The following is a 16,280-nucleotide window of genomic DNA, read 5'->3' as shown; positions in this document are numbered from 1 at the left end:
TTCACAGGCAACTAACCTCCTGGCCTACATTATTATTTATTATTTATTATCCTTTATTATTTTAGTCAGCCTACTTTATGTGGCAAGGACTTCGGAATTAGGATAATATGGCCGAGTCAAATACCTAAATACTATATTAATGTCATGTCGCAATGTGCAACTCAGCTTTGACTTGCATAATACAAACTCAAAATACGTCGCTAAAAAAGTTAAATGCACACATGAATGCATGAACACACACGCATGGGTTGGCTCAGAGGCTTTAGTCTTGGCTCTCTCAGGTCAGCAGATGAGAGGCAGTGCCAGCTCAGCAGAAAGGCTCTCTTGACAAGGCAGCGAGGAGAGGAAGGCTACAGTGTGAAAACCTTTAGTGTCCATGAAAGGCTTGAATCCTCTAAACTGGACCGTGTCACAGCATCAGACAAGTCAGCATCAGACAAAAACATTTCAATTTGTGTTTCGAGTTTTCAAAGAGGAGCAAGAGGCACTGAAACGCTGTTAACACTTGGTGTTAAAGGACCATACCGGTGATTTTGAATGTTTGGCCTATTTGCTGTAATTTACTCACATTTTATATTGCAACAAACCATTTTGGAAATCATGTGGGGGTACAAAGTAGTCACCATTCAAAAAAACCACAGAACTGATAATTGGCCATGTGAAGCCAATGTTTCCCCAGGGACTATTTTCTGACAGAGAAATGGTTTCACTTCACCCAGTTTCTAGTCATCAGTGGTGGTGTGAAGACAGTTTGATGTCACTGAAACTTCAATGTCATATTGTAGTGTGATGAATATAATCCGGTGCATCTAAAAAAAAGGTAGGAAAAATGACATCAGCGCTCAAAAATGCCTAAGGTTAGGCCTACATATTACGCTAAACATGTAAAATCATTAGTACAATCCCTTTACATCATCTGAGGTGGTCTGATGAGAAGTGCACAGTGTGAGGCGTGAATGGGGTTCAGTGCTGTGTGATCCAATCACTCAAACCACCGTCAGAGATGGTCAGGTCAGCCTCTGAACGTGGATGAATGGGAGCATGTTGCATCTGTGGTGTGAACGGTCAAGTATGCTGGTGTATCCATAAAAACATCGGAATATAGATTAGAGGTTGTGTGGAATGCAGGAGTGTTTGATAGAGTAGACTGTTGGAGCTAAATTCAAAAGATAATGAAGATTGTCTCTGTAGTGAGATGGCAGTGTTGTTGTTGTTTTGTTTTTTTGTTTTTTTGGACTGGAACAGAGTGGTTTGGCACAACTGCTTCATCAAAGGTCCAAAAATAGGAAATAGGATGGATGGGGAATATTGGTAAAATACTGAACACAGAGAGTATAAGAGTGGGGGGGAATAAGGGGCAGGCGTGAGCTGGAATAAGGCACAGGTGAATCAAAGTAAGAAAAGAAGAGGTAACTGATGGATCTGAGGTCAATCACTAACACTCACTGGAGCTGCGTTTGAGATACATGATACTGTCAGGTGTGAACTGCGATCTGTCTCTACTTGTGATCAGATCACCAGAGACAGATGATCAATACAAGTGTGTAAAAGGTCTAAGTTTCCAGCAAGCTTATGGAAATGCTCTATTATGGAAATGTTCTTGTTTGTTCTTACTCCATCCCACCACTAGATGGGGATATATCTACATTTACATCTCCTGACACGGTTATCCTTAGTGACTCACATTAACTACAACAACAGAATGAACTGTCAAAGATCACCAATATTACAAGCTGTCAGTGGTGAGGCGGTCAGTGCCTGTCCGGTGATCATACAGCAATCATGTAAGAGAACTGCTTTCAGGGGAAATAAAATAAGAGCCAAGGAAAGAGGCAATAGAGAGTTTTTGAAAGCAATTACAGAGAGTAGATGATGAAGATGAGAGGATACTATTCAGGATGATACGCACTTCTTGAAAATATGACGGCAATTGTAAGGTCATCTCTAGGAATTCTTTAGCTACTGTACAAGAGTCAAAAATATGTGTTAAACAAGTTAATAGTGACTTTCCTATATACATGAGTACTTGAACGGTGTAGCTACAGTTAGAACTGACCTTTATGTTGTACTTTTCATTCAGCCTTTTTGTATTGCATGTAATCGACAGTGTGACACATGATAGCTCTTTCTCTCGGTGGGAGAGAGGGGTCAGGTTTGGCTCAGCGTGGCTCCTGTTGAGCTTTCCCAGGGTGCTGGGACATCCACTCACACCGTCATAACACACAAGCAGGTATACAGCAGCAAACGAGGATTCACAGTCACACAGAGTGGTAAGAGATTGAATGAAAAACACCACTAACTTTTGACCAACTCATATGAGCAAGATTTAATATGTGGTATGATCACTGACACTGAAATATGCTGATACCTCAAACATGACCAAAAACATAACTCAAAGTAGCCTATATGCTGGTCAGAAGCATATAATTTAAGATGTGGCCAAATTAAAAGAAATAAAAGAGAGAGAAAGAGAGAGAGAGAACTCTGAGGAGGATTACAACAAATCCTGGAATGTTTTCTCCGTTTATAAACAAGGACTTGGCAGATTGCTTCTGATGGCATCAAACACCATCTGTGTACAGTGATGATTTCCTGGTGGTGTGAATGTGGCACCTGCAGTGTGCTGTGAGCAATTCAACTCAAACTGCAGCTAATCGCTGACAATTACAGTGCATCACGATCTGACTGCTAACTTCAGGAAGAAACAATAAGAACGCCAGAAAAGAGTAAGACTGTCGTCACAGATGGAGCCAGAAGTGACGCCATCCAAGACAGAGCTACAAGATCAGAGAGTCCGTAACTGAGGCAGAAACACTCGGTGATGTCATATCAGTTTTAATAACATTATACTCTGAGCATGGTGTCTACAGGCTTCATAATGTCAAATCTAAGTTTTTTTAATACCTCTTTTTAGTGCCAGTTACAGTGAAATGTATTTAAAGGTAAATGTGAAAGCTTGAAAAGTCCATCACGGCTTTGTTTGGAAGTTTGGTTCACCTGAGGAAATCAATGAAAACTCCACCCTATTATAGATGTGCAAAAAAAAAAAATCAATACAGCTGAGTATCACAACACAATGTGTTTTTCACAATGCTGTATTGATTCTCTAGCCTCTTGTATTGATGCATATCGTTTATGCACTTCATTTTCATGTTATGACATCTACATTATAGCACACTGTGTGTTCTGCTAATTCTGTTTTAATAAAATGGAGTAGGAATTTTGCACTAAATTTAGTTTGTCACTCAATATATCACATAATAAGTTGTATATTTTTATTCTACCCGGGTATTATGCAGTAGGTTATTTATGTTTACGCAGACTCTAAATACTGTACAAGTGAATTCAATACCTTTCACAGTCTTGAGTTTAGATAAAATGATCAAGATATTTTTGCACTTTTTCTGCATTCTATAAATCTGCAGACACTCTCCATATGTGGTTGTACGTAGTTGTTGTTTAAGACTGGAGGATTGCTGTATGTTTGCTGTATGTATGCATTCATGCATACCTATGTTTGAGTGTGTGTGGCTGCGTGAGTGTGTTCTTACCCCAGGCAGCAGACCCTCTGGAGGCGTGGGGGATACCGTCTCACCGTCGGGCCCACGGGGGGCGCACAGCTGGGGCGACATGGTGGGGGATTCATCTATGAAGGGCATGGTCTCTGAGCCATCCTGGGACTTGCCATCCTCTGCCCCGTCCCCCTCATAGCCGTCTGTGTTGTAGTTAAAGTCTGGAGGCACACAGTGAGGGAAGTGGGGGGAGGTGGGACAGACAGGGAGGCAGATGGGGAGAATAAGAGAGAGGCAAGACAGAGAGGATAGAGAGAAGCTGGTTAGCATTTCAGTGATGAAAACCTGGAGAACTACTTTGACACCATTGTGAAAGACTTAGCACACTTGATAAACATTCAATGCTTTCACCAGTTTTTACTGCTTTTGCTGGCAGATAAGCAGCACAATGAAACACACAAGAGAGGAAGAATGAACACATAAAGTGGTGCCTTATCATTATCATAGCCTCCATATTCTCTTTACTCCTTCACTCACTCCCTGAACCCCTTGGGGATCAAGTTTGGAAAAATTCATACCTAGAGAAAAAAATACATGTCCTCCAAGGTGAAATCCCACTTCAAGGGGTGTTGATGTGTGAAGGCCAATCACAGCCTGACCATCAACCAGTTGAAAACGTGGCAACAGTATTGAAATGAACCACAGTTTATAGAAACTGGTTGATAAAACAGGTAAGACACGGAACTACTGACAGGACCTACAGAAATGCAAAAGTAGCTACAAAGCAACAAAAGTACCTTTTTTTTTGCTTGTAGTGCCGTGGTAGTACACACTATTTAAACGCTAAACTTAGTATGGGGTATCAAGGTCAAAATTCATGTGTTGTGACAATGCTGGTGTTCAGCCCTGAGTAACAGTGACAGCTTCAGTGGAAAGCAACAGTGCTGACTCTGAGCAGTGGGAGGAGGGGGCATGAGAGGGAGGAAGAATAACAACCTGGCAAAGGGAGACATAAAACACCAATATCAGACATAAAGAGTGGGTTGACATTTTTTATATTTGTGATGCTTTATTACACAGAAGAGCTATATTTGTGATGGCCAGTCAGGGATGCGTGATAAAAAAAAAAAAAAAAAGAGTGAATGTGTAGCACACCCCTGCCTTCACCAGTGTGGAGCATGGAGGTTTTCTACACAGGTTAAATCGAAATGTACTGGACCTTTACAAGCCAAAAATATATCAATAAATGTTCACATTGTTGCTTTTGCACACTCTCATTGTTTCCCCTGATTATGTGAAAATTCAGTGTCTCTTTCTGATATGTTCCTATTACATGCAGGGAACGGCAACAGCGCGTGCACCAGCAGTGTAACCAGAAAGAGTGGGTTGGTGTAAAAGTTGAAATAAATATTTGAAGAGCAACTTGTGTAGGAGGTGTGTAGGTGAAGCTCCCTGCCTGGCAACGGCCCACACTACAGTGAAAAGCTCGCTTCAGAGCAGGACTGACAGCAGTGCGAGGACAAATCATGGGAATACAACATTGCAAGCATGCACGCGCTGCGTGTGCTCGTGTGTATGCATGCAAGTACAGCCACACTCGAGTGCTGTTGTGCAACTAACGAGCCACAAACGAAGACTAATTGGAAAATAAAAGCAGGGGTCAACTCCCACTGGGATGAGACACACCATCAAGCCCCTGGTGTTAGGGGCCTAAGGGGGCCGGACACACCACCGTCTGTCACCTTGTGACACGTGCCATAATACACAGTCACTGGACCTCCCATCTGTCAATCAAAAAGAAAAATTATTCCCTCCATCTGTTAGCTGCATGCAAGTATGCGTATGGACCCTCAAGTCCCACAGCTACCATATGGTTTATTTTGTAGCTGATGGGCAAATGCTTGACAAATGGAACAGCATTAGAGTCTGAGTGGAAACAACACAGAGACAGTGTGTTGCTGTGGCACAGGTTGTTTGAGACATCAAGGCAAGGATGGGGTTAAAATATTGAGGCGAGGTCTAGCACCTGTCCAAATCCAACAGTGCGGTCATCGTGCCAGAGCCAAGCCATGCGCATCCAACCTGCCAGTCTCCATAGCTGTGAATGTGTGTGTGTGTGTGTGTGTGTGTGTGTGTGTGTGTGTGTGTGTGTGTGTGTTTCTTCTTCTCCCTTTCCACCCCATCTGTTCCCTCTCTGCTAGCAGCGATGCCTCTCCTGTCCACCTTCTGGCCTCCATCAAAGAGGTTTGTCTCTGTCTGCTAAAAGGAGGGCAGTATTACAGCACAACTACACACACACACACACACACACACACACACACACACACACACACACACACACACACACACACACACACACACACACCTAAAAGTATTGCGGTGTTACAGAGATGCATTGCTACACACTGTCAATCCCTATTCTCTCATTCAACGTAAAAGTCTGTTGACTTGCACACAAAACCTTTAGTTTAATACAGCACAGTAACATGAATGTTACGAGTACACCAGACACAAAAAAACTTTGTTACATTGCCTGATTGGATATTTATGTCAGTTCAACAGAACTTTTTTAAATCACACATTTTTGTGTTTATTAAACACAAACAAAATGATGTGTCATAATGTAGTCATGCTGTGTACTAAGAATAATTATATATTATTTATTATTATAATTTTAACGTCAAATTAATATTTTTTTATTATTCAGTTAAATTCCAACCATTAAGTAGTAGTTCATTAATAGTAATAGTTCATTCAACTATCAAAATATAAGCTAAATGCATCAATGTACATGTTTTTATTGGCCTTGCATTAATTAGGATATATATGCTTCATATATTTGAGTAAAATTAACTCAGAATCAAAAACTGTTGACTTAATCTAAAAGATTTAAGCCAAAGTCACAACAGATGATTGTTTTGAGTCAAGTGAACAAGTGAAGTTTTTATGTCATTTTGACAGTACTGAACATTTGTGTGGACATAAAATTTTGTCTCATGGATGGTTTACAGTGCAGACCTCAAAAACCATACCGTCATCATTTTAATATTTTTTCCAGTCACTAAGTAAGCCTTTTGCACACCTGTAGGTCAACAGGTGCGTAGGAGAAGACCAAAGGCCGGCAAATTCAGAACAAAAACACACTGCAGTGTGCGGGAGTCACTGGAATATTTTTTTCCAGTGAAAATGAAAATAATGTTACGAAAATCATCATTCCTACTAAAATTGGAAATCATATCACAATCGCATATCATTCATATTACAGCTGCCTTGAATAATGAAATTTAATACCACACTTAGCATCAGAAAGCCTTAAATGATGTGTAAGCGGGTATGCAGCGCTCAGCAAATCGCTCCAATCTGAAGATGGGAGCATGTCCTTGACTAAAGGACCAAGGTCTGTTCCAGTTTTATCAGCGATACGAGCTATAGCTCATTTCAATTCTGAAAGAAATCAATAGGCAGCAGCATGGCCATCCAAAAGTAGAGGGAGCCAGTTCACTGAGAAGAAGAGCCTCCAGGAAAGTAGAGAGTTAATGGGCTAAATGCACAGTGGACCTCTGCTCTCTGGGCCCCATGCATTGCATCAGTACATGTATACACACACACACACACACACACACACACACACACACACACACACACACACACACACACACACACACACACACACACGCACGCACACACATTTACAGTTTGTTCACTCACACTCTGCTGGTCAAATGTCTGCTGTATAAGTGATCTGCTAAACTGTTAATGTGTATGGTAATTATGCTGTTTGAGTCGATGTGTCTGAGTGCAATTCAGTTTGCAAGAGTGGCCATCATTTCCCTTAATTATGTTTGATTAGGCCAATTACTGTTGGAGCTGTAGGATAGATAGAGATCCAGGGAGAGAGGAGCACAGACAAAAGAAAAGGGCAAGTCAGAGTGGCTCCTTGTAAGCCTGGCTGACTGCCACTTGGTCACTCAGCAACTGGATTAGACTGAGATCCAGTACAGTCTATGGGAGGGTGGAATAGTGGCGATTAGGAGGATGGGAAGAGGTTACATTACTGCCAACACATCATGTAACTGGTTGATTTAGGGGGAAAAGCCACACAAAGGCTGGTAGTGGTATCAATACACACTCACAGATACTATGCAGTCCCAATACCTCGGCCCTGGTCAGCTGATGTGCGATGGCCTAGGGGAGCAGGGTTTCCTTGACTGCATACAGGGAATAACTACTGAAGCACATGCACATCACACTTAACTCAACCTTCAACTGAGCAAAAATATTCTGCTATACTGAAATGACATTTACTCCCACACCTGCTTGAACCAGACACCTTCAATATCAGAAAAAATGGGTATATAACATAGAACACATTTAAAATTTTTCATATGGTGCCTCTAACTTCTTTCATTGTTTGTGTTTATTAGTTTGTGCAGCTTAAATTTTGTAACTTTGCATTTAATAAATGCACTGGCTCTACAAGACAGCTTTCCACAAGGGCAAATTGTGTGATTTAAAGGTGAAATGTCATAGATCATGACAAGGGTTAAGCTTTTATAATAATAAAAATTGGATCCATAAATGCTGTTGAATGATTTACAATCCTCTGCACCAATAACACTTTGGTGAGGGCAAAAAGGTTTACAACTGAGGTCATTTTTCTCAGTTTGATCACTCATGCAGTGACGGTTGTTAAGCCATGCAACATTTGCATTGCTCATTCTGCATGACAGTGAATGACAAAACAGTGCCAGCGAGCACTTTGTTAGGGGCTCAGGGAGACCGACTAAAGCAGCACCAGTCTGTTTGATGGTTTATTTATTTGTTTGATAGTTTATGTGTAAAACGGTTTGCAATATGTATTTCCCTTTGCAAAAGGGAAATATCGGCAATATGGTAGAGTTCACTAAACATTAGCCAGCTCTAACCTACTTTTTGGTATGAAGTTGTGGTTTATCTAACTGTAGCTGCTAAGTCAACTCAAGAATTAGGCCTGCGTATTCTGTTCAGCAAACATCTCAGTTACAACAACACTGTGCCCCACAGCGCTTCGGTGTGAACGGGGTCATGTTTTTAAAGTCAAATGAGTTTCACTCACTCCAATACTCTGATGACACATACCATCACCTGAGCACCTAGAAAGCACTAGCACTCTTGTTTACAGTGTGGGGGCATAAAAGGCAACACTAGATCGGGCTGGAACATCCTAAATTATGTATTGGATATAGTGATGCAGAGGAAAACGAAGGATTCATGAAGTAAGCAATTGAACATGAAGTTAGTTACAGCATGTAAGTTCAATTATTTTATTTGTTTTGACATTTTAGAATTCAAATCTTTTGTGTAGCAAGGCTTTGCTGAGAGACGGACACCAAAAGGTAGAAACGCAGCGCCATTTCCATAGATTCAAACTGGTCATGTTTCCAGCCTTCTCACATGTCCCTAGTTCCTCTATTGCAAACACAAACATGATAGCAGAGTCGGTGGACAACGCAGGCTCACAATGGCACTGTAACAATTTACATTACTTTGATTATTTTGATAGATACTGTGATCAGGAATATTTATCATGACTGGATCAGCACTGGCTCTGTGTTAAGTGAAATGCTTCAATACAGCCATCATGCAAGTACCTCACAACTATGAACCAAGGGTGCCCAGTAAATCTATAACCATGATAACCTGCTAATACGGGGATCGGTATAAAATTATAAGAACATTTTGATCGGACTGAATTTCTCCTCAGAGAAGAGAATCATTGTGTTTAGAAGATAAATATTAGTATCATGATTTTAAATCTTGAGGTCACATAACATTTCCAGTCTGAACAGGGGTCACTGATTTTACAACCACACACCTCAGAGAAAGTGATTCATATGCAAATTTAACACTGTCAAATTACAATTCTGAGTCCAGTAAGAGCAAGAGAGAAGGAGAAGTTAAACGAACTGTTAAACTTTACGGCCTCAGGCTTTTGTTCAGTGGAATTTGAGCACTTCACCTAGTTACAATAAATAATAAAATGGTCTGAGTGGCTCAGGCTATGCAACGTTCCTGTACTCTACATATCTGCCAACACTGCTCCCATGGGCTCCCTGTGAAGATTACTGCGATTAATCTCCCATTGAGTTGGATATTATAGTCACTAACAGACTGTCTAATAATGAATAAATACTTTCTTACTTTACCTCATCTTTCTTTAACAAATCAGCTTTCCTAGACTTGTTGACCAACATGCGCATGAAATGCACATTAAAACTATGAGGCAGAGAGCCACTTTGAGAACACAATGGTGGTGGTAGCTGACTGCGCTTGAAAACCCACCATATTTTTACCAATCAGTGTATTGTCAGGTATGGATCTGAGGTCAATCACTGATAATAGGTAGGAGCATAAGAAGTCATTCACTGCATTGATGCATCACTTACAAATTCTGCCCATTCAAGTGAATCAATCTGCTGAAAGAAATTAATGTAATAGGTCACTCTGATCTTGGCATGAAGCAAAATGCAATGCTGTGAATAAATTCATTCATTCAATTCATTCAAAAAAAAAAAAAAAAAACTAGACAAAGTGTTAAAAAGAATACTATAAATTGCATCTTTTTGTCAATATTTTTATAGAATCTATAATATTAGGGGGACCACCAGCAACCTGGAGAATGCTGGTTCTCATACAACATTTGCTTTTTTTTTTTTTTTTTTTTCCCCAATCACCAGCATCAATCAACTATTTTGAGATCCTGGTCAGTAAGCTAATATTTTTGGGCACAGATGTGTATGTATAAGAAGTCCAAGACTGCATGGGACGTCGATTAGCAGAGGCTACCAAGGACTGGAGAGGCGCTATTTGTAATCATCACCCGGAGTCACCTTGACTTCTCTAATTTCTATGTATTTGAATTAATTTGATTATTCATGAGGTAATAAATGGAAATATGTAAAAAAAAAAAAAAAAAAAAAAATCCCCTCCAGCATTCAGTGTGAAGTCCAGGTTAACAACCCCTGCCTTACACTATTACATATGTTTATTAATGGGTGTACATTTTGGTTTCAAGTACTAAATAGAACTGCTGACCCTAATCACAGTTTACAGATTTGAATCAATCTGAATCTGAATTATTCAAAAACAGAAAAATCATTCTTAAATGAAATCACCAACTACTGAATTGTGAATCGAAGGGAATTAATGTGAAGCCAAAGATTCACACCTAAAACAATACATTTTTGGCCGTACTGCAAAGAAATACAGGGCTCATATTGCAATTCAAACCTCTATTGTTACATTTTTAACAAAACATAACTCGTTCGTTTTGTTATAAATGCTCATTTCACACAAATGAGCCACACACACACACATTGCCACACACACACACACACACACACACACACAAACACAAACTCGCAGGCTGTGTCAATCAGCTAATGCATCCTGACAATCCCCATGCGCGACAAACAGGAAAATCAATTCTGTGGTGGTGTCGGTCCATGGAGAGGGAATTCTTCTGTAGAGAGGCTCCATCAGCCTCAGTTATTATTACTGGTCAATAGACTGGCAGAGCCCCCAACACACACACAAAAAAACACACACACACACACACACACTATACCATGTTAAAACAGGGCCAGGCTCAACATGACATGTGATTAGACGCAAGACAACGCCAAGTAAAAGGATTAACCTGAGGAAATGGAATGTCTTGTTGAGAAATCATTACACACTTAGCCAACTTGTCACTCCACTGAACAGAACCTGCATTAAGTTGTGTCGCACACACACACACACACACACACACACACACACACACACACACACACACACACACACACACACACACACACACACACACACATATAAAGTATATGGACAAGCACAGGGTAAAAGACTTACCGTGAGGGGAGATGAGAGAACGTAGGACACACACAGCCTCAAAGAAGAAAGCCATAATTGTGTAGAGGCATGTGTGTGTGCTGCCTGGCCAAAACAACTTTCACCAAGGCAGAGGACGGCTACATCACACTTCAAATTCAACAAAGACTGTCCTTCACCTGAAATGCTTTGTTCGCTCAGCAGATTCACTGCTGCTCTATCACAAATCTAAAAAAAAAAAAAAAAAAAAAAAAATGTTATCCTGAAGAAACAAGGGAGATGTGAAAAAGCTGTTGGAAGAGTACTGTCACCGACTGCTGTATGCCTGTCAGACAGCTTTCATTCAAATTGAGGCAATAAAGTTATTTGAGAGCACACCCACATTCAGGGAGGAAGCATCAGACACAGAGAGAAAGACTGGTAACAGCAGGTCTGAAGTGCAGGCAGGACATCAATAAACTCACTGAACACTACATCTCTAACCACTGAACACCGTCGCATCACTTCCCAGTAGCTCTACTGAGACTGTGGCGTCATGACATCACGTAGCCATCAGAAAATCGATAGTGTACTATACAATGTGTGTGTATATGCATGTCGCACTCATTGTTCTGTAATACAGGGAAGTAACTGCGTCCGGATTTTTGGTTCAGATACTGATGCCAGTAAGACACTCTCCTGTCAAAAAGCCAGAACGAAAAGCCAGCTGAACAATTCCAGTTCAAAGCCACTAGTCAGCTGTGGGTTAGTGAAGTCCTCATATTTGGAAATGAGTCAAATCGTACTGCTTGGACAAGGTTTATGCCAGCAAAAGTGTACTGTGATGGACTGACTCAGTTTGGTGGCTCCAGTGTGAGCAAAGACTCAAACAGAAGAGAGGAAAATAAACAATATTCAACACATCTGCAGATAAACTTTGTTTGGCAATAACATACAAGATGCATATCTATTTGGAAAGCCCCTCTCAAATCTCTTTTTCCTCAAAGTTAAAATGATAAAATAATAATAAAAGGTGGGTGATGGTAACAGAAAATGATTTACTGTACATGGTTTGAGAGAGGCCCACTTCAAGGGTTTTTCCAGATAAAATCAGACACAAGGTCCTTTTCAAGATTTTTTCCGTGTCTTTACTTGTTTGTGTTGGAGGCAAAGATCACAAGTAGGTAACTAATCTACTCACATTTTCAACTGCTCTGTGATGGAGGGCGTCACGCCTCATTCTCAAGCCAAGAAAGCAAATGACAAGGCAGTATTATTATTTCAATAACTTGCATGATGATACATTGCCTGTGCACCTGGCATCTCTGCTCCAGTTCATTGCCTGATAATATTTATTAGTATTATTTATAGTTTATTGTTGATATTTTTTATGTCAACTACTGGCCACTGTAAGCTGTGCAACATACCTGTAGATGTTTCTGCACATCCCTGATCAAAAGAATGCCCCCTTTAAAGGCAGATAGCTCATTTTTTTTCCCTATGGAACTTAAAATCGATGCATATTGTACACTTTTATTTTCATTTAACACTTGAGGCATTTAGCCGGCAAGTCACAATGACTGACCCGGGTGTTGGACAGACTCACAAGTGGTTTAATTGCTATCCATAAAAATAATAATAATAAAAAAAAAACATATTTCTCTCATGCCACTTTAATGCTGGGCCTTGCACTCGTGGCTGTTATGTTACCATCAGCTGTATTAAGAGAGGGATTGAACACACTACATGGAGACTACAGAGATATGAGCAACTTGCAATCAAACTCATCACTATATACACTGCTTAGAGGGCTTACGATAAAGGTTTGCTTTTTCAATGTCATCGGTTTCATCTGATTCCCCACTTCCTTTTCCTACTTCTGATTTAATATTTTTCCAACAATGTCTTTTGACAACACCCAAACTACGATGGAAGGGCATGAACTGATATCATTCAAAGGAAATACAGCTAACTAGTCAAACAGCTCCTGAACACTGGGGTGTATCTGTGATCATGGCTGCTCCTCTTACTCAAAATGCAACATGTCTTGTGTTCGCACTGCATTCTGATCAACTGAGAGTGCTGCCCGTGGAGAAAGTCGACATCTCTGTCTCTTCTGAATGGACTTCTGCCTGTGTAATTGATTGTTTAACACTGGTGGAAAATAGTGAGGGCAGAAACCAGCCCTTGTTCTTTGATTTTACGGGGCTGACATGAAAACCTGCCGCTGATGATTGATGTTTTCGACAGCTGAAAATGTTTCTGCTATCAAACTGACATCATGTCATCTATGGCCAGTTAAATGAGAAACATACACCACCATCCAACACAACACAGAGAAAAGCAAGGTGCACCATAAAAAGCGATATTCATTCATTCATATATTAATATTTCCTTTAAAGCTGCTTTAAATAGCCAACAGACGACTCTTTGTGTGGTTTTCCATGCATTTGACGTCTTTGTTTCACTCTACATTGCTCTCATTGGGCCTGCCCTGCCCTTCACATAATGCTTAGGGAAATCAGCCTGGCCCACGAGGAAACAAAGACACTCTCACATGTCATTCACATACACACACAGCCACACATGTATGCTCTGGTGTGTGTGCTGAAAGGTGAGGGTGTCAATAAACGAGGCTCCTCTTAATTAGGTGATGGTGTCAACAAAATTATAAAGATGTGCACCAGGAAGATTTATGAATGAGGCGAATATACTGGCATAGACAAAGACACACACATACACAAACAAATAGAGGGCTCTCTGAATAATCTACAACTGTTCACTTCAGTGAAAGCAAAAGTATGTGACACAATAACAAAGTTGAGGGTTTAAATCTGCTATGTAACAAGCCACCTCAGCAGCTCCAGAGCAACTAGTTCCACATGCAGTGGGAAAGCATGTATGAATTACACAGGAAGCAGACAAAATGCAATGACAAAAAATTGTGGAATGAAAAGGGCAGCGCAAGTGTGTTGTCTACTTGTCTATATGAGATTCTGCTGAATTAAATAAATCAAATAATTGGATTATACTTTATTAAGTCTCTCAAAACAGATGCATGGCTCCCACAATTTCTAAATGCTTCCAACCACCCCTGTGTGTTTTTGCATGCCTGAAATTTAATATAAGAAGTGAAGTCAGATAGCAGGCCAATTCCAAACATTTGCATCCATTGCATCACAAATGTGTCTATCTGCAGGCTGCAGATTAGAACAAAACATGCAACCCAACAACACAACACATTCCCACATCATTACAAGAAACGGCGACGCCAGGTCAAGAAATGTATAAGGTCTACTGGAAAGCACTTCTCAAAGCGTAGCTAACGTTAACTCGCTGCTGTTAGCTGCAGATACATCATTTATGTTGATACCTTGTTTGACCGGTTTGGCCAGCGTTATGTCTGTCCCATCACAATTTAAAACATATTAGCCATGCACAGCGAGCGTGCAATGTCTTGCCTCAGTTTTGTTTCCAAGTGGAATTGTCTTGCATTTAAATTTTAATGGGCCACTCTGGAGTATTAAAAGATTAGTAAAGAGAGAGCCTGGCTTGAGGGACTTTTTTAACTGGTCCTCCATACAGAAACTCCATGAAGAAAACTTTTTTCCCTTGCCACCCCTTCACATGGAGGTCAGAGGTCACAGTCAGCAGCAATGGAGCTGATAGGGATTGACTGCCTTGGTCAAGGATACTTCAACAAGTTAGACAGGAGGCGAGGGCTTCAAGTCCGGTCTAACAGTTCAAAGGTGATCTCACTAACCACTAGGCCGCCCTGCTAGTCAAAGAGAAACTGTCCAACTATTAATAAATTCTCAAGTAAGGCTGTTTTCATCACATATGAATGACAGCAGACAAACAATGGATCCCAGTGTTTTAGACAGCCCATTGCTTCTCTGGTAAATCACGGGTGTCAAAGCTTCTGTGTTTCACCAGTAGAGATGATCTGCCGCTGCTCATGTGTGCTGTTGCATAACCAACCACACGCATACACCCAGTGACCCTCAATCGCTCTCCTGTGGCCCAATGTCAGCTCACATCACTCCCCTTGTTAACCTGTCTTGACGGACGGCTCCAAACCCACCTGTCACTCTCAATAACAGGGCCCACTTCCGTGGCAAGGGCAAGGGCTGCCATGACAACTGGCCAGTTGACGCAAACACCTCCCACTTGCCAAAGAGCTGTTTGGTCAAGTCTGGGGGTAGCTAGCTAGCTCTATTTATACCAGAGGAAGAAAAGAAAGAGAAACTTTTCAAAACCCAACAGCTTGAGTCATAAACTAGCTTAGGGCTACAAAGAGAGAGAAAGGTCCCAGTTAAGTGTGTTTGCTCCTCACTCCCCGATCTTTGATCTGCACTAAACAATAAACCTCTGCAGGGATAATATGGATTGCTCATCCTCTATAGTTATCCTGCAGCCAAACACACACTAAGGGTGAGCCTGGTTCAAAAGAAGACACCTGCAGCTCTGAATGTACCAGATCTATACTTTCATTTCTGCTTTCCTTTCACTTTACTCCCTTATGTGAGCACAGCTTGTATGAATGTTACTGGCGCCCATCAGTGTGGCTGGGCAATGTATTGAGATTATAGTGATATCACAATATGCGACTAGGTGTCATCTGGGATTCTGGATAAATTACTATGGTTCTCTTGGTTTTATTGTCTGCATTCCAGTAAAGCGAGGCAATTTTCGGACTGTTTTAGCTGTTCTGTTGCCTCTATCTGCTTGGCTATCAAATCCACATCATTAACAAGCGTTACAGGATATTGTAATCTTTTGTTCATATTGCTCAGCCCTGCTTGTCTCCCTTACAAAATACATTATGGCATGAAATCCTACAAAAAAGGAAAAATGTCTGTAATGTGAACCTACCTCTACTGTATAAATGGGCTCTCTACAACAAATAGTCAGTGCTCATGG

At 40.8% G+C, this 16,280-nt stretch overlaps 1 protein-coding gene across 3 annotated transcripts in view; it reads right to left on the bottom strand.

The window, feature by feature from the left end:
- abr (ABR activator of RhoGEF and GTPase) overlaps window positions 1-16,280 on the bottom strand; it is a 151,936-nt gene that overhangs the window by 90,546 nt on the left and 45,110 nt on the right. For 2 of the 3 annotated variants that reach the window (XM_030068686.1, XM_030068687.1), the window contains exon 2: window positions 3,552-3,733. In XM_030068686.1, coding sequence (XP_029924546.1) covers window positions 3,552-3,733 — 182 coding nt within the window. Of the gene's footprint in view, window positions 1-3,551; window positions 3,734-11,399; window positions 11,419-16,280 lie in introns of those variants that run through there. The other variant, XM_030068688.1, reaches the window with a different exon arrangement.

The sequence above is a fragment of the Myripristis murdjan genome, chromosome 14, assembly GCF_902150065.1.
Source record: "Myripristis murdjan chromosome 14, fMyrMur1.1, whole genome shotgun sequence".
Taxonomy (NCBI): Eukaryota; Metazoa; Chordata; class Actinopteri; order Holocentriformes; family Holocentridae; genus Myripristis; species Myripristis murdjan.
This window is presented reverse-complemented; position numbering and strand designations above follow the sequence as displayed.